Raw genomic sequence first — 21,378 nt, forward strand, 5'->3', positions numbered from 1 at the left:
TATAAAGAAAGAAAAAGAGTGAAAAAGAGACAAATTACATTGTAGACGAAGAAAAATAATCACAGGAAAAAGGTTTTTGTGTTGATCAGCCGAAAAACAACTACAATGTCATTTTCTGCTTTTAAGAAAGGATTGTTCACAAAAACACACAGAGAGAGAGAGAGAGAGAGATGTGTGTTGATTAAGCAGTGATGATGATAATGAACATGTCTTAGTTTGTCACTTTCAGGTGAAAAGCAGACCTGTATCAATTTTCCACATGCAGCGGTCGGACGAAAATTTAAACAATAGTTGTTAAACAATAGTTTAATAATTGGAAACGTTCAAGCCAAGTTTCTGGCTGACTTATTTATAGCACGATCTGTCTCAAAACTCTCACTCTTACCTGAAGAAAAACCTGATCAGCAGCGGCAGTATCGGAGCAGAGGCTGCAGAAGCAACCTAACAAAGCACAAGAGAAGAAGAAAAGCAAACCCATCTTCCTATCTGATTGGATGAATTCCACGGAGGGGCGAGCAAGATGGCGGTGTGAAGAGGAGTTTTTGTTTGAACTCTTAGAACGAGACATTTATTTGACGTCTTTCTGGCTTTCGGGACCTTTTGGAGATCAGCGCGCTAAGCTTGCTGGATCTGAGGCCAGGTTCGGCGGCGGCAGCATGTCAACATGTTCAGAAAGGACTGAGTGACTCGGCAAGCCACATGCGGCTAGCATGCTGGCTAGCGACCATAGCTACATGAAAGAAATGGACCCTGAATGATGCGCTCAACGTGCCGGCTGTGGTCGGAAAAGCTCCATCATAAACACGCCCTGTGCAGAGGTCCAAGCCGAAGAAGGTCGGCCCCAGCGTGAGCGAGCTGATCGTGAAAGCCATGGCCGCTTTCAAGGAGCGCAACGGCGTGTCCGCGGCCGGTCTCAAGCAGGCTCTGGCTGCCGCAGGCTACGATGTGGACAAGAACAAAGCCCGTGTCAAGACCGCCTTCAAGAGCCTGGTGGCGAAGGGCACTCTGGTGCAGACCAAGGGCACCGGGGCCTCCGGATCTTTCAAGATGAACAAGGCTACTGAGACCAAAGCCAAGAAACCGGCAGGACCTGCTAGAAGTCGCCCAAGAAGGCAGCAGCAGCAGAACTTCAGCAACCGCATCAGAGGACAATAGAATGAGAGTGGTGAGAACACAAATTTTGTTATTAAATGTGGGAAATCAAAATTTGGGTTAGCAAACCTGGGGAAAAGAAAACTGACTGCTTAAGTTGGAAAATTGTGAAGGAGTCTGAAACATATACAAACATATACAGAATCACACAGAACAGGCATTAACCCTACTAACACAAACACAAGAGAGCTTATGAAGATTAGACAACATCTTCAGCATGTGAGTCTGTTTATCATCTTGTCCAAGTCACTTAGTGTGATGCAAAGACCAGTGGACTCATAGCACATTGGTTAAGAAATGATCAAATAATAGTAGAGAAATGTGTAGGAAAGGCAGAGAACATGCTCTGCTGGATATGCAGCTCCACAGACATGCATTAAACCTGCCTAAAAACACAAACACACATGCAATGAAAATTAGCTTGTTATCTTTCATCAGTGTTAAAATAGTGTCAATTTAGCAGACATCCATCCATCCATCCATCTTCATCCGCTTTGTCCGGGGCCGGGTCGCGGGGGCAGCAGCCTAAGCAAAGAGGCCCAGACCTCCCTCTCCCCAGCCACCTCCTCCAGCTTGTCCGGGGGAATACCAAGGCGTTCCCAGGCCAGCCAAGAGATATAATCTCTCCAGCGTGTCCTGGGTCTGCCCCGGGGCCTCCTCCCGGTGGGACATGCCTGGAACACCTCACCCAGGAGGCGCCCGGGGGGCATCCTTGTCAGATGCCCGAACCACCTCAGCTGGCTCCTTTCGATGTGGAGCAGCAGCTGCTCTACTCTGAGCCCCTCCCGGATGGCCGAACTTCTCACCCTATCTCTAAGGGAGAGGCCAGCCACCCTTCGGAGGAAGCTCATTTCCGCCGCTTGTATCCGCGATCTCGTTCTTTCGGTCACTACCCACAGCTCGTGGCCATAGGTGAGGGTAGGGACGTAGATCGACCGGTAAATTGAGAGCTTCGCTTTTACACTCAGCTCCCTCTTCACCACGACGGACCGGTGCAGCGTCCGCATTACTGCAGCTGCAGCCCCAATCCGTCTGTCGATCTCCGGCTCCCTTCTCCCATCACTCGCGAACAAGACCCCGAGATACTTGAACTCCTCCACTTGTGGCAGGAACTCATCCCCGACCCGGAGTGGGCACTCCACCCTTTTCCGGCTGAGAACCATGGCCTCAGATTTGGAGGTGCTGATCCTCATTCCCGCTGCTTCACACTCGGCTGCGAACCGTTCCAGTGCGAGCTGGAGGCCTTCACCCGATGAAGCCAACAGAACCACATCATCTGCAAAAATCAGAGATGAGATTCTGAGGCCACCAAAGCGAAAGCCCTCCGCCACTTGGCTACGCCTAGAAATCCTGTCCATAAAAATTATGAACAGAACCGGAGACAAAGGGCAGCCCTGGCGAAGCCCATCACCCACCGGGAACGAGTCCGACTTATTGCCGGCAATGCGAACCAAGCTCTTGCAACGGTTGTATAGGGATCGAATGGCCCGTAGCAATGGGCCAGACACCCTATATTCCCGCAACACCTCCCACAGGACACCCCGAGGGACACGGTCGAATGCCTTCTCCAAGTCCACAAAACACATGTAGACTGGTTGGGCAAACTCCCATGCACCCTCAAGTATCCTGGAGAGGATAAAGAGCTGGTCCAGTGTTCCGCGACCAGGACGAAAACCGCATTGTTCCTCCTGTATCCGAGGTTCGACTAACGGACGAACTCTCCTTTCCAGCACCCTGGCATAGACTTTCCCAGGGAGGCTGAGGAGTGTGATCCCCCTGTAGTTGGAACACACCCTCCGGTCCCCTTTCTTAAAGATGGGGACCACCACCCCGGTCTACCAGTCCACAGGTACTGCCCCTGATCTCCACGCAACATTGCAGAGGCGTGTCAACCAGGACAGCCCTACAACGTCCAGAGCCTTCAGGAACTCGGGGCGGACCTCATCAACACCAGGGGCTCTGCCACCAAGGAGTTGTTTAACTGCCTCAGTGACCTCGCCCCCGGAAATTGGCGGGCCATTCCCCTCATCCCCAGACTCTGCTTCCTCCTCGGAAGACGTATCAGTGGGATTAAGGAGGTCCTCGAAGTATTCCTTCCACCGCCTGACAATTTTCTCAGTCGACGTCAGCAGCGCTCCGCCAGCACTATACACAGAATTTAGCAGACACTTGTTATCAAATACTGAATTTATCCAAGAAAAAAAAATTGACTCTCTAGGTTGCAGGACAACAATTTAAACTTTTGTGGAAAAAAGAAAAAAGATCCTGGTTTGACCAACCAGAGATCAGACAATAAATTTAGTTGTTGATATAGTAAATTGGGAGAAGCTTCCTGCTTGATTGAGCAGCATAAGTAATTTACTGTATGAGGGAAATTGTCTTTTGTGATACTATTTTGAACATGCATTTCTGTTGTCCTGTCAACTTAGTGGGTTAATAGCCGATATGCAAATTATTTGATTGGTTTTTAGATTAATGAAAGGTGACTGAATTCTTGCACAGGTGACTGAATTCTAGCACGAGTGAATGGGATGTGTTGGAGTTTGTTAGAGTGGAGACTCTAAAACACTGAGTTTCCTGTTTTGATGTGCGAGTGAATCCTGTATTTAGATACACAACTCTGAATACGTCAGAACAAACGTCTTTTGTGAAGTGCATGACAGCATGTCACATGTTTTATGATGAAGGGAAAAGGAAAATTGAATAAAATAGATCTGTGGCCTAAATGAGTGAAGAGCACAGACCTGGTGATTAAACTCATAGTTATGTGGTGTGGTGTGTTGTGCAGCTGATGGTTGGTTTGGAGTGAATCTAGCTGATGATTCTTCTCCTGTTGTGAAGATGATGAGGAGCTTGTGTCATGACTTAACAAGGCCTTTTTATTTTGATACTTTCACAGTGCACTGAGAGTTTGGTTTGATAATCTTTGTTATTTTTCATTTTTATCTTTTGAACAGGCACTGATTTTGTTTGTCTATTTCTTTTCTTTAAGCAGATCTGCACGTCAGAAATTAAAAGTGCTATTTTCTCCACATTAAAATGGGTTCTGGAGAAAGCTACTTATTTGGGACAATTATTAAATGAGTGTCCCAGCCTAAAAAAGGATTCAGCTATGTAATCCGACCTAAAGTTCCTCTTTTTCTTTTTGAGATGACGTCATTTTGCTGGAAGTGGAAACTAAATGCGACGACAGGTTCCACTATCAGCAAAGAAAGAAAGAATGAATGCATGAATGAATGGAAATAAAAAAGAAAGCTGACTGACTGGTAAAAGAAGCTGTGAGAAATTGTATACATCTGCGCAGTGCTAACATTTGCATTTTCTTTTCTACAGCATTACAGTTCTTCATGTGGTTTGATCACATGATTTATACCAGGACAACTGGTTGATGTTTTTCCTATTACAGGATTTTTGGGTTTATGTGTGAGGAAAACTGTGTTTACCGGTTATGAGTGGTGATGCTGTTACATTGTGTTTTTGGGAAAATGTGACGGTTACTTTGATGATATGAATAACATATTTTCCACAGCAATGGATGGTTGATTTTATGGTGTTTTTATGGCACCTCTGGAACCCGTTGACCTGTGTCTGACCTCCGTCTGACCACAGTCAATGTGTATTGCTAATGTTTGTTTCTTTGGGAATGCTGTGGAGGATTCAGCTGAAACGGACAAGTGACATGAGTAAAACAAATGAGAGATTACGGTATTTATGGAATAGTTTATTATGGGCTCATTTGCTGGCCACTTTTGGACCCATAATAATATATGAGTGGAGTGACTTTGCTTAAGAGAAGTCACTGATTACATTAATGTTAACTGAGCACATGGGATGATCCATGTTTGAGGCGAATTATGGTAATGATAGTGATTTAATGATTTGAGAAAACCTGCACATGACACTTGTCTTGCCCGTGCTGAATGCTTATTACTCTTTTGATATAATTGTTTATAAGTGTGAAGGTTGATTTTATTTCCAGATCTTGTGTATGCAGGCTCCTGGTGGAGCCAGTTTTTAAGACGGGGATCCAGGTTTGGTGAGTTGACGCATGGTTGTCCATGCGTCAAGAGGTGGGGTCCAGAATTAATATTAAACAATGTTTACTATTATTGTTGCAGTGATTTGTGTGATTAGCTGTTTATTTACAAGTATTAAATCTATGCAAGTGGTGCATCCATGTTCAGATGAGGCTTTGATGGCCTATAAGTGAAGTTCACTGAACTAAAGAATGTGGTTTGATGATTGTTGACATGCTCTCCAAATAGAAGTCTTTCTGAAATACAGGTGCAGCAGTGAGAAGCAGAAACATTCCAGGCATAGCCCAGGCAGTGGTTAAGGTCAAAGGTCAAGCTGGTTGGGGCCCATCATGAAATCAGCTGAACTAGGAGGAAGGCAGAGAAGCTGAGTGTTTTGAGACAGATCAAGCAGGCCCAAAATCAGGACTATGCATGACGAGAAGGAGTGCCTGAGAGGATCGTCCACAAGATGGGAGCTGAGGCCCGGAGAGAGACTTCAGGAGGATCAGAAATCATCTTTAGCACAGCAGACATGACACAGAGAGCTGTGCTACTGAGCTCCAGGAGATTTTAAATAAAATGAAAGATTCAATATTGACGCTGAGGAAGACAACTAAGGTGTACGACGTGCTCTGCCGTAAACCTTCAGCAGCATTGGAACATGAAAACTCGAAGGATGAGGGAGCGTGCCAAGCTCCATCGACAGCGCAGAAGGAGTTCGAGGATGACATCATGATTCTGTGAAAAGCACAGGAACCAGAAGCTATGGTGGTGATGACAGCAGTTTCCTATGAACATCACCTAATGCTGTACCACTGTACTGTGAATACGATGATACCCCGAAGACTGCTGGGATCATAACAGCAGTAAGACAACCCTGCACCCTTTCCACAGAGGGGTTTTTCTGCAGAGCGTGGACAATTAAGGAGTCATAAATATCCCCCTCACAGAACGAAGGCTTGAATGAGGTGATGGGGGTTGGTGGAGGCCATAAAACTAGAGTGCTGAGAGGTCTGCAACTTTGGAAATAGCTGAGACCCATGTTGACAAACAACAAAACTAACTGGTATGTTTGAATGTTTATTCTACATACATTTGGACTCTGGTCCTATGGACAATGAAACAACTGGAAGAGACATGTATGACGCCCTGCAGAACTCAAACCACTCTGCAGAGACATGTGATTTGCACACCTGAAGGAAGCGTCACCAAGCTGAGATGTTTTTGAAAATGTTACTTTCTTGTTTTCACTATTAAATCAACAATTTCTTTGGTTGCTCGTAAGATGCAGTTTGCCATGAGATGAGCTCAATGAATGGGATAACCGCTAATACATTTGTTAAACTGTACTTTTACAGTAATTTAGGGTGATTTGACATATGCTGAGTATAAAAATGTTTGCATTGAAACTAGAGCTGGGCGATAGAACGATAACGATATGTATCGCGATATAACTTTTACTCGATAGAGAAATTAAGCTATCGCGATAAACCTCGCCGCTCTTGTCCTCTTAAAAAAAAAAAAAAAAAAAAAAAGATCAGCCAATCCAAATTAAGTAGCGCAGAGCCGAACCAATCACAGCCGCAGCGTCACGTCGCGTGACTTGTAACGTACAGCACAAGTGCCAAGCCGCATGTGTGTTTGTTTGGGAAGCAGCCAGCGGGTAATGGAGGAAATGAGTGTGCCGACTAGAAAAATCAACCGAGTGTGACCGAAGAGAAAACAGATAATGGTTCCAACGCCGGAGAGATTGTCGAACGGAAGAGCCATAGAAGTTCCGTAGTGTGAAGGTATTTCGGCTATTTCAAGTCTGACAAAAAACAGAGTAGCGTGCACTGTAAATTGTGCCGAAAGCAAGTCTGGAAATACAATGAACTGGTGCATGCGTCACACTGTGCGCCACGCTATTGTTTCGGTGAAATGAATTTCTACAATACTGTTAATTCTACTCTCTGCAGTGTTTAAATGCTTACATATACACACAGTTACTGTCCCTCCACACATACGACTCGGTTCTGCTTCTATGCCCCAGCTTTGTTTACTTTTTCCCACCGAGGCTTCTAGACTTCTGATTGGCCAACATTTCTGCACGGTTAGGAATCTAGCGCCACCTGCTGCTTTGGCATGTTCATAGCAGCGTTTTCCTTCATTTCTGCCTTTATGTGTGGACGGGATTATTTTTTAAAACGGAAACGGAAAATCTCCGTTTTCAAAAATACCCGTGTACGTGTGGACGTAGCCTCAGTCTCTGACTGGAAGCGCTAATTCGTCATTCGGCTTTTGTCAGACTAAAGTAACCGTTAAAACTGTTTGAAAAGCTCAGCTATACAACAAGGAGAGATTGAGAATTTCCTTTTAGTTCTCAGTTTATTTGATATTGACAAAAGTTAGTCAGTTTTGTCTGTTCTTCTGTAACACAAACTAAGATTTATTTTTAGAATTAATATTTTGTTTCTAAGTGGAATTGACAATTTAGTAGTCTGTTTCGTTTGTTCTATTTTGAAACTTAAACGCTTTAGCGGCTGCCTTTTGTGTAGTTTGCAATATTTGCCTTTATTTATCTGAAAAAGTCTCATGTTCCTTAAGTACATCTACCCTGTTGAACTTATTATGGGAAATAAATAATATAATAAATAAATAAAAACAAGCTGCTGATTATTTCACATTTTACTTGTGAGCAACGGCACATTTAAATCTTACAAATATAGTTATTTGGCTTATATCGTGATAGATATCGTTATCGCCTGAAATGAAAAAAACATATCGTGATATGAAAAAATCTCATATCGCCCAGCTCTAATTGAAACTGTCAGACATGAGGTATTCATAACTGGGAACTTTTCTAGCATAAAGGTCAAAAACGGGGGAATGTTAGAGTTTGTATTGTTGATTGTCATTTATGCTTAGAAATATTTAACCATAGATGCTTAGAAGTATATAATCATTTGTAGATTGAAAGAATGTCTCATCCTAAGAGGTCTGTAACAACTCTGTGTGGCATGGAGAGGGGGTGAGTTCACTCCCCTACAGAGGAGAGATCGTATCTTCCTTTGCTGATTTATGTACTCTTAGGTACTCTTTGTGTGAATGTAGACGTCATATGTTAATGAACCTATGCATATTCATGTAACCTCAATAAAAGGACAGTGGTACGGGAGAACGGACGAGAGCAACTGGGGTCAAGCGAAGGAACGGTGCCTGTCCGGTTCTCTCCCGTGCACGAGAAACATGAAGAAGCTTGCCTACTTGTGTCTTGCTTTGCAGTGTAATTATATTGTCTTCAACGTTCCAGCGGATAGATTCAAGCTACAAACCTATCAACAACCTAAAATAGAAATACTGATGAACTAAAAGCACAAGCAAACTGAAGTAGGAAATATAACACAAACAACATAATAATGAATAAAAAAGACTCAAAACTATTAACAAAAAACACTGTGTAAACCACCCAGGGACCATAGCGCACACGTAGTTTGTGTGCTTTCGGATGTTTGTTGCATTTGAAATTACCTGCAACTTAAACATCCTTTAACTTTAACGTCCCTTTATGCTTGCTACTCTTTTGTAGCTCAAATTCAAATTTTATTTGTGACATTCACAATAATACACACAGTCCGACATGCAGTGAAATGCTTATTGCTGTGCAAGTCCCGAGAAGAAATAACTTCAATGATACTGAAAACAAACAAACAAAAAGCGACTTTAACCCCTGACTATGGTGCACGGTTTTGCCTTTTTGATCTCTTTTTATGCGACATCTCTGGTAATTAATAAACGAACAGGACTGTGTATCATGTGTTATTGTTTAGGCTTAAATCGGCTCACAGGCACGTGAATAATTCCCTAAACCTTTCTCTCCACCTTCTTCCTGTTGAGAATAGATTCTTAATGTACATCAAAGGTAAAGAGAATATAGTTTGTGATTGCTTGCAACATTATAATATTGCGGTTAATGAGTGTAAGAATACAAAATAGCAAAAAAGGCCTGGGATGGGAACAAAGAACTGAGGTACAGGGCAGAAGGACAATCAACCCCCACCCCCAGGACAGTAGCAAGAGTTACTGAGGGTGAGGAGCAGACAAAGGGCAAACGGGCACTACCTTAAAAGGAGATGGGGGTCAGGGTGTCAGCACCCTTGGCCACTGTACTAGTGTATTTCCATTGTGGGGGTGTTTACTGTAGGGGGGAGGAGACCAGAGGTTATAACTGTACTGTTGTGTGGAGTTCTTTAGATCAGCCTTTAGCATAGGACTGCATAGGAATGCAGTGTGCTGATCTCCAGATGCATCTGTAAGAATAATGGGTAATAAAAGGATTGTGTAAAACATGGAAACATCTCAGGGTGATCTCTACCAGGACCAAAAGAATCGCATAGACCGGCGTTGTCTCGACATTCCAAATGAATCTTTTTATCTACAAGCTGTGTGAGAAATTTGATTTGTTCATCATCTCCGACTCTTTCAGGAGGATTTTCAATCCTTCCAGCTGGAACCACCCACTTCACTGGAATACTAGAAAGAAGCACAGCTGTCTTACTAACATACAAAAACATGATCAGGATAAGATGGTGGATGAAAAAAAATCCTTCACTGGAAATGGGACAGGGCCGTTTCTAACTTTTTTGAGGCCCTGTACAAGATTTTGTTTGGCCGCCCCTATTTTATAACATTATACAGGGAGGTTACAACTCTTAAAGATGATCTGTGGTGATGCATCAGCGAGGTACACTTTAAAAAGAAAAAGAGCTGGATATGTGAATCTAAAATTCAAATAAACATTTTTCATGTTCATCCAGCTATTCAGTCAATTCAGTGTCCTGCTATTTGTAGTTTAATTTTTTAAATGAGATGTTTGTTATCGTATTGCATAAGTATTCCTCACACATCAATCAGATGCTACACAGTATAATTCTACTGACGACAGGACATGGAGACGACAGACTGGAGACAAAAAGAAGAACTAACATATAAAAAGAAATCAAGAGCTATAACTAACAAACTCATGGGTACTTAACCATAATATACTCAGGAACGAGAACATAAATAATTTCTGAATTTAAAGACTATTTATGATAAGTACATAACAAATTCAAAATACTGAGTCAAAGGCAGCAGCCGAGTATAAACAATGAGTTAAAATCAATTAGAAAGGACAATGGGAGCAAATGAATGGACGGAAGTACAGAAAGACCAAAGATTACAGAATAAATCAGGAAATTAAGTCACCCTCTACCTAGAGGATTTAATAAAGTCACAGAATCAAAAATGTCCAAGAAGTTTGGTTTCTTAATTGCAGTTAGAGTGTGAATAAGAGTCTTTGAGTTTCAAGTATAGTTTTCCATTACTCACGACTCTGTTAAGACTACAGATAATCTCTAAATACATCAGATTTTTATAGTAATCTCACTTCCTCTGCACAAGTTGACACACACAGACTTATAGCGAGACAAACAATTGTCTCTGTCTTGTGCTGTAGTGGCATCACAGGGCTTGTTTTCAGTAACCCTTCCCTGTCTTCTATAGAAGAGCCAGTCCAATTGCCATTTACAAATCACAAAATATAAGAGAGATGCATAACAAACAAGTCATTCAAACATTTCATGGTTATTAGTATATTGTGTTTTAAATATCTTTAATGCATTAACCAATGATAAATGAACCTTTGTGACATGTGAAGATGAAATCTTAAAATAAATGGAAACTTTCTTTAAATCATGGTTAAGAGTTACGTTGGGTGAGTGCTGAGTATTTGTATATGTGTGCATGAGGGTGGGAATGCATGTTTGTGTCTGTGTGTGCCTGTTTGTCTGTGTCTATATGTCAGGTCGGGTCTTAGATTCCACCTTTCTGGGAACTCCCAGGCCCTCCAAAGTATGGAGGCCTATCTCCCCTCACCACACTCCCTGCCGGTGACTGATGCCCTCGGGGGTCGGTGCGTTGGTGGTTCTTGGTGTCCAGGGCTGGGTGCTCAGGTATGTACCAGCTCACTCCCGGTGGCTACTTCAGCCAAGTAGCCACCGAGAGGGCCTCTTCCAGGGCGTAGAGGCCCCTTGGGCCTCTGGGCCTGCGGCTCGGTTCACTCTAGCACGCCAGTGCAGCCCCCTCTGGCTTCTGCTCTGTGACTACTGGGTGACCACTCGTCTGAGGTTCTCCTCAGCTCTTCCCAGGAGGGTGGCACGGATGCCCCTCTGGTGGTCCTCCTTGGGCTCTCGCACTCTGGGGCCTCTGGATATCTGGAACCTGGATCTCCTCCATACCTGCTTCATGCCCTGGGGGACGGGGCTATGGCCCTCTACACCCTCTAGCAGACCGTTACATGGGGAAACCTTTTGAATACAAGCGCGCTGATCCACACAGGTGTGCACACAGGTGTTCACTGTTCATAGACATAAACTACACCTTTCTTGGCTGCTACTTCAAAGCACATTGTGCGCTGTCTGTCCTGCGTGCTGCACAACAACATTCAATATTTAGTATTTATTGCTGTTTACACTTAGCTAGATTAATGCGATGGTGTTGTGTTTAGTATGTTGCTTTGTTTTGGGTTTTTTTGCTTGTTTTCTCTTCTTTTTCTCTCAACAGTTGATCCAGGAGATTGTTTTTTCTTTCTCTTTTTAAGTTTCTCACTGTCCCTCTTCCCTTCTGTTTTTCTTTTCCTTCATCTTTCTTTCTCCTTTTCCTATCCCCCAGTCATATCTGTCCTGTCTGTAACAACTGAAAATAAAATAAAATAAATAATAACAACAAAGGTCGATCAAATGGACCAATACGGCAAGGCCGTGATGATCCATTTGGCAAAGTAAATCCCTTGGGTATCCTTGTTGATCTTCAGACAACAATTCTGACGGCTAAAGAACCAAATGGGACAGGCAAAAAAAAACAAAAAACAAGAGTTACACACATGCCTATGAGAAGACCAGGGCCCGTATCCCTAAAGCTTCTGAGAATCCTCTCCGAGAGCTCCTAACTTAACCTAAAAATTCCTTGCCAGGAGTTTTAGCTTAGAAGTGATTCCAGAACATTTTCAGTGAACTCTGAGCAAGGAATGGATGGAAAATCCTATCTTAGTGAGGAGGTGTGGTTGACCCCGTTGCTAGGTATGAGTCATCATTTCAAAAGCCGTGATTGGTTGATCCTACAAGTTTGATGGAAATGAGCTTTTGGTGATAACGAGCAAAGGATGTACCCTCAAATCAATAAACATATTATATACTCTAATCTTATGCTGACTGTAATTGTAAATAATATTTCACATTCAAGAAAATATCTGGAAAATGAATAGTAAGCTGTAGGGGTTATAGCCATTAGAATCTAAAATATGTGAAAACTTAAACTCATTACACCCTGTTCAAATAATGATTTGTGTTTTATTTGCTCATATTAATATCCTAGCTGGCATATTTTGTACTTTCACTCCCATATGGACCCTGTTGAAAACAAGATGGCCTATCTCAAGGGGCTGTCCTTAATGAAGTAGAAATCACAACGTTACAAGTCCAGTGTGGTCTTAACGAGGGTAACACGGCTCAGCTTTTAGCAATGTCTGTGATTGCAGACCCAAGTCATCACTGCTGCATTGTTGCATTTTCCCGGTTGCCAAATACCTCAGGGTTGTGATTACTTTCGTCTCTGGTGTAATAGCGTTGTGGCGTCGAGTTGGTGAAGTAATTGCATCTCTAAGGAGATCCACCACAAACATGATTCCTGCACGATCCAATCTGTAGCATCTCAATAATTCCCTGTCATCCAGTGTTTGCAGGACATCTCTCCTGCCTCTTCTGTTGGCCATTTTGTGCAGCTGCTTAGGGGAACTCCTAAGCCACTAAAAGTCCTCTTCCCTGCTCTTAGCAGATCTTGCCTTAGGAGCCCTTTTAAGCGTTAGGAATCTTGAGGAATAGCTTTTATATTAACTGGGATTGTCGTGTCACTTTTAGGGGAAATTCTAAGAAAACGTCATGACTCTGAGAATTTTCTTAGAATTTGGCCGCTAGGAGCCACTTTTTGCACAAAGATTCTTTAGGGATACGGGCCCAGGTTTCTTGTTATTTGAGGTCTTCCTCAATTTAACAGTAACATGCAACACACACTGTATTCATATTGTATTTGATCTGAATGAAAAAGGTACTTTACTCACTGTTGAATATTATGTAATTGTAAATTAAATGTAAATTGTACTGAAGGTCTTTATTGTTTAAGCAATAAATTCAGTCTCTGGATAAATGAAGATTTATTGTTCAAAAAGAGTCTTACAGTACTGATACATCTGTTTAGAAAACAGGAAGTGGTGGGCTTACATTACTTAACATTTCTGGCATAAAGCAAAAATGATAGCACATCCTTTCAAGCATGAAAACAAAGAGAAAGCATCACACTAGTTAATGAAAAAGGGTAGAAGCTAATTGTTGAAGAAAAAGCTGTTCCTGTCTTCCTTTTTTCTTATAGCTTTTTATATTATATTTTTGTTTTGTTTTTTAAACATTTTTCTTATTATTCATTTATTTTTACTGAAGCTGATATGCAAATGGGAAGAAGAATGTAACCATTTGACTTTGGTCCCCTTCTTGATTTCATGTCATTGCCTGAAAAGTAAGAAAATACATGTTTGAAGTATATATGTGCGATTTTAAGCGAAGAACAAAATACAGAAACAGAAGGGAACAGGGCTGTTTTGTTTCTGTCCTTTGATCCAGTTGGAGCCTTCAAAGATGTGTGGGAAAACAAACATGAAACACAAGGAACTTTCAAAAAGTGAAAAACAACTAAAAAGAAAAACAAAATGCATAATGTGTCTCTAACTCTACATCAGTTTCTAAGACTTTTCGAAAATATTAAATTTTAAATTTAATATCAAAACAACCAACAAAAATCTGCCCTGTTGCTTGAAATGACTGTGAGACCATTGAGGCATTTGTGCACGGAAAGTTAGCGGTGAAGTCAGTGGAGAGCCAAAAACTCAAAAGCCTTTAATCAGAAGGACTTAGAGTAATTTAATTAGAAATGTAATCTTGAAGATGTGTGTGGATGTAAAATTCCAAATATTTTGCATTTAAAAAATCAAAACATGCATGCGCATTTAATGCTCCAAACTGTAAAAACAAAAGAAAAGAAACATTTTTTTTCTCACCTCCGAGATAACCTGGAAAGCCTGTTCCACATGCTGTGATAAATGAAAACAATCATTATATTGTTATCATATATGATGACAGACTCAGAAACCAACTGCATCTGATCCAAAATATTTTTCTACTTACGTTCCGTATATATATATATTAAAGAGAGTACTGTAGAACTGATGAGAGGAAAAATGTCTCCTCCTTGTTAACAGAAAGCTTGATTCTCTATAAAAAAGACTCACTTGTATTTTTTTTCCATGAAAATCCAGAAGATGCCAAAGAGCAGAGCTGTACCAATCCCCACTACAGCAGGAATGATGATGTGATTACAGTTCTCAATACCTGGAAATAGACAGAGTTGGTATTTGCTTGGGTTTTTGTTTTTGTTTTTTTGCTATTGCTTCTTTAGAATACAGACAACATTCATCTAAACATACTTTTAATAGTGATATTAACATTTTCTTAATCATGCAAAGTTAAGGGTTAAAAAATATATTGGAAGTAAACTACTGAAAGGATCTCACGTTTTACATGGAGTGTGAAAGTTTCAGGTGATTTCAGCCCTCCATTAAATTCAGCAGTGCAGGTTATCTCTCTGTTGTCATCCTTCTCCTCAGGAATAACTGTCAGGATGGACTGTGTCTCCCAGTTTCCATGTTTAATATCTTTATGATGCACAATGACCTTTGTACTATCCATATTCCATGTGAGTTTAGGAACATGAGTGGGGCAGGTGTGGATGACTGAACAGGTGACAATGTAGGGCTCTCCTTGAGTGGCTGTCTTTGGTTGGATCAATGTAGGCTTTGGAGGCTCAGCTGAAAATGAAAAAGTCAGACATAAAGTAAGAGGCAAAATGATTTAACAGAAAACTGGTATAGATGTTTGAAGTCATGGAAAGTTGGTGACATACTGATCATGTTCAACTCAACGCAGTCTTCAACAAAGGAGAACTTGTCCTTGGTGGGGTCATTGTTTTCTGTTCGCACTAGTTCAACCTGGAAACAGAAAGGGCCATTGTCATGAATTCTAATTTGAGTTATTTCTAAGGTGCAGTTGTTCTGGCCCAGCTCTCCCAACATCTTTGTTCGGCCCTTAAAGTCGTCCTTAATCAGTATAGGATCCTCATGATAGATGTTGCTTTTTTTGTCATTTTTTTCATGCCAGATTCCTCTGAGTCTGGAGGAGGGCAGGTTTCCTCCAGTATGGGAGAATGAACATGGTACCACAACACAGGATCCAACCAGAGCGTCAATGCTTTTTACAACCGTGGCCTTCCATTCATCACTGGACACGGAGCTACAGATGACTGAAAGATAATTTTTAAAATAACAAGGAAATTATTTAATTATACACATTAAGCATAAAGAGACTGGAAATAAATAGCTGACCAGTGATGTTACCTGCAAAAAGCAGAAAGAATTCCTTCATAATTTTCTGCTTGGCCATTCTTCTCTGATGTTGGGATGTTTGATTGACACTAAAGAAATCAAAACACTACATTTTACTATGATAACCAAAGCAAACCACAGCTGTCGAAGTGGACTTTATTCAAACAGCATTAATGCCAATAGACATTTATTTAGAATTATTCATACAATTTATATCTGACAAATACGAGCCATCATTGTAAAAAGTGATTTTCCTTGTGTGTAATGTCAATAAAGTGCTAAGTATATCTTACAAATAAATAATGGCATTATTTCAGTAAAAGTATCATACATGCTTATATGTATATGTGTCATTTATACAAATGGGTGAGACAGACAATACCAAAAATACAGCCACATAACAAAACCTTCAAGCAACACTAGAGGGCGCACCCTTCATCATCTAGACTCCAATGTTAAATTTTTATTTTATTTTTTGATATACTTTCTGAATGGAAGAAGAGAATATCAGTCTTGTGTAGATTTGAAAATTTGCAGTCTTCAACAAAGGAGAACTTGTCCTTGGTGGGGTCATTGCTTTCTGTTTGCACTAGTTCAACAGAAAGGGCCATTGTCATGATCTTTAACATCGGTTATTTCTAAGGTGCAGTTGTTCTGGCCCAGAAGTCCCACCAGCTTTGTTCGGTCCTTAAAGCTGTCCTTAATCAGTGTAGGATCCTCATGATAGATGTTTTTTTTTGTGCCATCTTTTTCATGCCAGATTCCTCTGAGTCTGGATGTAGGCAGGTTTCCTTCAGTATGGGAGAATGAGTGTTGTGGTACCACAACATAGGATGTAACCAGAGCGTCAATGCTTTTTACAACATTAGTCTTCCATTCAGCACCTGACACGGAGCTACAGATGACTGAAAGAGAATTAAGGGAATGGCACCGTAATAATGACTTCTCTGCAATTTCTTATAAAGGTATACATTATTTGTAAAGCAATTGTTAACCAAGAGGTGACTCATTATGTTACTTGTAAAAAGCATACAAGTTATCATAAACTTTGTTTTGCATTCCATGTTTCTTGAGGGTCTCGCAAAACACTGCAGGATTTTTCCATGAAAAAACATACAAATAAATAAATGCATCAAAATCACTTCAATACATGGAAATTACAACACAGTTTTAGAAGTTAGACAACTTTAAAATATATTTATAATAAACAGACATAATTAATATTCTCATATGGACTATGATATTGCCATTTATATTTTGTCTGCACTATTTGTCTCTGAAAGCAGCAAATCTCTCACTTGTCAGTAGGGATGGGTATCGTTTAGGTTTTATTTGATACCGGTGCCAAACCGGTACTTTTGAAACGGTGCCGGTGCTTAAACGGTGCTTAAACCGGTGCTTAAAGAATGGAGAACACAAAATTGGTCCAAAAACCTCTCATGTTCGGCTGGTTTTTTGTAAAAAGATAACAATGTTAGCCTTTTCTGCAGCTATAGGGGATTTATGGTATCACTCTTGGCTGGAAGCAGTGCTTAAACAATGGAAAAAACACAAACTTTGTCCAAAAACCTCTCATGTTTAACTGTTTTCCACTTTTTCTTTGGTCATTTTAGCCTTTTTGGCCAGGGTGAAGGGAGTATCTGCCATCAAACAAGAAGACAGCCGCATGTAGCTATGATGATGTTTGCTAGTTCACCTTACATGCATTAATTTAATAACGTGGTTAGCCTACTCAACGTAAATTACACACGAACAACATTAAGCTACTCACGCAAAGAAGAACGGCTGCTGCCGTCATCATTTCTGCTACACTTGCAGGGCTAGGGGCCAGGACTCTCCTCTTCGTGTTTTTGGGAGATGTTGCTAACTCCGGGTCCGATAAAAGGCAACCCACCCGCAGTAGATGTGCTCGGTATGAGGTCTCACAGCAAGCTATCAAATACGGCGCATTTCTCGGCTTTTTAAAAAAACTCTATGCGTCGCCAGGTGTTTCATCGGATTCGAGGTGTTACCTCCTTTGACAGTATCACAGTATCAGCTTAAAGCACTTGTTGCAGGCTGCTGAGTTTGTATATTTTGCTGTGAAGTACAGCCAGACTTTTGACCGCTTTGCCTTGGTCATTTTTAATCTGTTGCTCTGCTCTAAAAGAACGTACGTACCTGGCCCCACCTACTATCCTCAGAAACGTAAAATGATTGGCTAGAATCTAAAGTGTATCACAGCTCAGGAAAAAAAAGCACCGAAATAAAGCACCGAAATGTGCGCTGCTTTTCGGTCTGGTTACTACCGTTTATGTCAGAACGATACCGGTACCCATCCCTACTTGTCAGGTTCCCTGTATATCTACCTTTAATGTCTTTGCCATCATACTGCAAGAAAAGTATCAGGGGTTCCTAAAGTCCCCGATCAATATCTCAGGCTTCATCACAGTGACTTAAAAAAATAGAGAGAAGGTCATGCCAGAGCCAGTGAATTTTCTGGCAAATAGGCTACATGACCATCTTTATTCTCCAACACAGCCTGAACTCTCTTAGGCAAACTTTCTTAAAATCTCTTTAAGTAGTTCTCAGCAATAGTTCTTCAGCATAACTTACAATAATTTATTTTGAGTGCTCCAGTAGATTTTCATAACGTACAGGCTGTGATCAGCTGACCTGCTGCTCTTTGTGGATGTATACACCTGAATTGAACCAGATGTAAGCCAATGTTTCTTTAGTTATCCTGCGTGATTTACATTTTCCACACCAACAGTATACTTTTTATACTAGACTGGCACTGTGCACCAGTCACAGACTGTTTTTTTTTCTTTTTTTTCCCCCCTTTAAATCCATCACAGTGCAGCATACTAACCTGTTTGTCCTGCATTACCTGTAGATCATTTTCATGGAATCTTTAATTGACATAGTTAGTCTAGCTTAGTTTGTTTTGCAGCAGGTTTCACAATATGAAAAACATAATGTCACATGTATACATTTGATTTAAAAACATGAGGACTTACATGTAAGCTTGAAATTTCCAGTTTATCAAATCCCACCGAGGAGTCCTTACCTTTAAGGAAACAGTCAAAACAAAGGCATGAACAGGACCATTTAACAACCAAGACAACCTAAAATACAAACACTGATACATGATATATACAAATAAACTAAAAGCACAAGCAAGCAGAACTAGTAAACATAACACAAACAACATAATAATGAGTAAACAAGACTCAAAACTCTATTAACAACAAACACTGTGGAAACGACCCTGGGACCATAGCACACACTGTCATGGTCCGCGGCCCGGCGTCCGGGGTGCTGCTGGGATGTCCACGCCCACGAGCGTGGCTGCTAACCCCACACCTGCATCCCATCCCAGGCGATCACCAGGTGGACTATTTAATCCTGCCCTACCTGCTGCTCCACGCCAGTCCGTAGTCGCCTCTCAGCGATCACAACTCGGCGTATTTTTTTCGAGCCACCTGCCTGTCCGCCTGAGATTTGGTTCACATTCAGCTTCGCCGTCTCGACCCCTTTTGGAGCTCCACCCCCCTCTGGTTCACTCGGCCCGGCTATCACCGTGAGACGCACACTCCACCTTCCCTCGTATGCTGCCTTTTTTTCCGCACCCCAGTAATCTGTCTCTCTTTTTGTTTTACAGCCTCTCACAGCCCCGCTCTCGGCGTTCCCTGTGCGGTCCCTCGGTTTCGTCTGGTTTCATCCGTTGTTTTTCTGGCTACCCTCACGGGACACCTTTAGTTGCAATAAAAATTACTTTCTTTATTCGCTCCTACCCTAGTGTGTGTGTTCTGCTACTGGGTCCTGCCTGCGCTCGGAACTTCGGTTCATGACACACACACAGTTTGTGTGTTTGCTAATGTTTGTTGGGTTGATAGAAACGTTGCATTTTAAGTTGCCTGCATTTTTAACATCCTTTAACTTTAACATCCCTTTATGTTCGCTACTCTTTTTTAGCTCAAATACAAATTTTATTTGTCACATACACAATCATACACAGTATGACATGCAGTGAAATGCGTATTGCTGTGCAATTTCCGAAAAGACACGAGAATGAAACTAAAATTAAATATCAAGTATAAATTTAAGTTAAAAACCACAATTGTGCAAATCAGCAGTGTGCAAACCGAAACCGCAACGAACAAGTTTAACCCCTATTGGACACGATTGTGCCTCTTTAATCTCGTTTTATGCGACATCCCCTGGTGATTAATAAACGAGCAGGACTGCGTATCATGTGTTACTGTTTAGGCTTAAATCGGCTCGCAGTGACGTGAAATATTCCCAAATACGCACTAAACCTTTCTCTCCATCGTTTCGCCACTTCTTCCAAACTAAACTTTTTCCTACTTTTTTTTACGTAAGAAATTTGATTGGGCAATCCAGTGTCAGTAATGAAAATGAAGAAACGGGCTGCTGCCTTTGCTTCCTGGTCGGTCCATAAGCCCGAAAGTGTGCCTGTCCACCAGGAAAATGCCCGGTTAACCAGATTACCAGTCCAGCCCTGCCTCGGGCCGAGCATGGTTAAAATGTAGACTGAGAGTGTCGCCTTTCGGCTCAACTCTCGCTCCATCACGACAGACCGCTACTGATCGAGGTGGTTACTTTCAACCTAAGCACAAAACTTAAACACAGTTCATACTGTTATCTATTGTGTTGTCATTACAGTACTGTTTTACCTGCTTCTACTCAGTTGTTTGTCTCTGCAAATCTCTGACACCATCTCCGACTCTTTCGGGAGGATTTTCAAATCTTTCCAGCTGGAACCACCCACTTCACTGGAATCCTAGAAAGAAGTACAGCAGTCTTACTAACATACAAAAACATGATCAGGATAAGATGGCGGATACAAAAAATCCTTCACTGGAAATGGGACAGGGCCGTTTCTAACTTTTTTGAGGCCCTATACAAGATTCTGTTTGGCAGACTCTATTTTATAACATTAAACAGGGGGGGGGTTACAACTCTTAAAGACATTGCTGTGGTGGTTGCTGTGGATGTTTTGGGTGAACTTGGCGTGTACATTTCCTGTTTTAAGCTGTCTGCCAAAGGGGGGCTGCATTTCATTTCAGAGTGCCAACAGTCTGCTATAACTTGAATTCAAACCCTATTTTATACTTTCAGAAAAGGCCTGTTATTGACGTTTATAACACACACACACACACACACACACACACACACACACACACACACACATATAATTACACCCTGTTGAAACTTTATCTCACCATGACAATGTAACTTCACTAAAACCTTTAAAAGAGGTATAAAAGAGAAAAATGGTGAAACTATGTGATATAGACTCATTACATGCAAAGCGAGGTATTTCACGTCTTTATTTGTTACAATTTCGATGATTACAGCTTACAGCTTATAAAAACCCCAAATTCAAAATCGCAGAAAATTAGAATATTACATGAAATCAACACTTCAAAGACCAAGGAACTGGTTGTGAACTTCGGGAGGTCCAGACCATGTCCACTGCCGGTTCAGATAGAGGGAGAGGAGGTGGAGGTGGTCAGCACATACAAGTACCTTGGGCTGTCGGTGGACAACAAATTGGACTGGTCATGCAACACGCAGCACCTGTATAAAAAGGCCAAAGCAAACTGTATTTCCTCAGGAGGCTGGCTCTGCGGTTGGCATGAAGCTGGACACTCTGGTGACAGTGACAGAGAAGAGGACATTAAAGAAGCTGTTGGACAT

The 21,378-nt window shown here is 41.5% G+C and overlaps 2 protein-coding genes and 1 long non-coding RNA gene across 4 annotated transcripts; 2 read left to right on the forward strand and 1 right to left on the reverse strand.

Annotated features, from left to right (window-relative positions):
• Positions 1-328: 328 nt before the first annotated feature.
• LOC113032044 (histone H1.3-like) lies at positions 329-8,401 on the forward strand. The gene has a single exon (XM_080308235.1). The coding sequence runs from the start codon at positions 871-873 to the stop codon at positions 1,153-1,155; it is 285 nt and encodes a 94-aa protein (XP_080164361.1). The 5' UTR covers positions 329-870; the 3' UTR covers positions 1,156-8,401.
• Positions 8,402-13,378: 4,977 nt separating this feature from the next.
• LOC113032699 (myelin-associated glycoprotein-like) lies at positions 13,379-20,532 on the reverse strand. Of its 2 annotated transcripts, none has more exons than XM_026185735.2 (8): positions 20,352-20,532; positions 18,672-18,721; positions 15,685-15,761; positions 15,195-15,590; positions 14,806-15,099; positions 14,524-14,623; positions 14,293-14,325; positions 13,379-13,747 (listed from the first exon to the last, which is right to left on the reverse strand). In XM_026185735.2, the coding sequence occupies exons 3-8, from the start codon at positions 15,728-15,730 to the stop codon at positions 13,741-13,743; spliced, it is 876 nt and encodes a 291-aa protein (XP_026041520.2). In that variant the 5' UTR covers positions 15,731-15,761; positions 18,672-18,721; positions 20,352-20,532; the 3' UTR covers positions 13,379-13,740. The 2 variants fall into 2 exon arrangements, with proteins under 2 accessions (XP_026041520.2, XP_026041521.2); XM_026185736.2 differs by lacking the exon at positions 20,352-20,532 and adding an exon at positions 19,069-19,369.
• LOC145431904 (uncharacterized) lies at positions 19,099-19,447 on the forward strand. The gene is made up of 2 exons (XR_013912215.1): positions 19,099-19,234; positions 19,316-19,447. It is a non-coding gene; the product is annotated as an uncharacterized LOC145431904 (long non-coding RNA).
• Positions 20,533-21,378: the final 846 nt, after the last annotated feature.

This window comes from Astatotilapia calliptera, chromosome 11 (genome assembly GCF_964374335.1).
Source record: "Astatotilapia calliptera chromosome 11, fAstCal68.1, whole genome shotgun sequence".
NCBI classification, from domain to species: Eukaryota; Metazoa; Chordata; class Actinopteri; order Cichliformes; family Cichlidae; genus Astatotilapia; species Astatotilapia calliptera.

Bases quoted from the DNA above. Each gene is read 5' to 3' on its own strand.
- LOC113032044 (XM_080308235.1), top strand. From the start codon at position 871: ATGGCCGCTTTCAAGGAGCGCAACGGCGTGTCCGCGGCCGGTCTCAAG.
- LOC113032699 (XM_026185735.2), bottom strand. From the start codon at position 15,730: ATGGCCAAGCAGAAAATTATGAAGGAATTCTTTCTGCTTTTTGCAG. The intron at 15,100-15,194 runs GTATGTCACCAA...TTTCATTTTCAG, and splicing joins CGTTGAGTTGAACATGATCA to CTGAGCCTCCAAAGCCTACA. The intron at 14,326-14,523 runs GTGAGTCTTTTT...CATTTATCACAG, and splicing joins TTCATGGAAAAAAAATACAA to CATGTGGAACAGGCTTTCCA.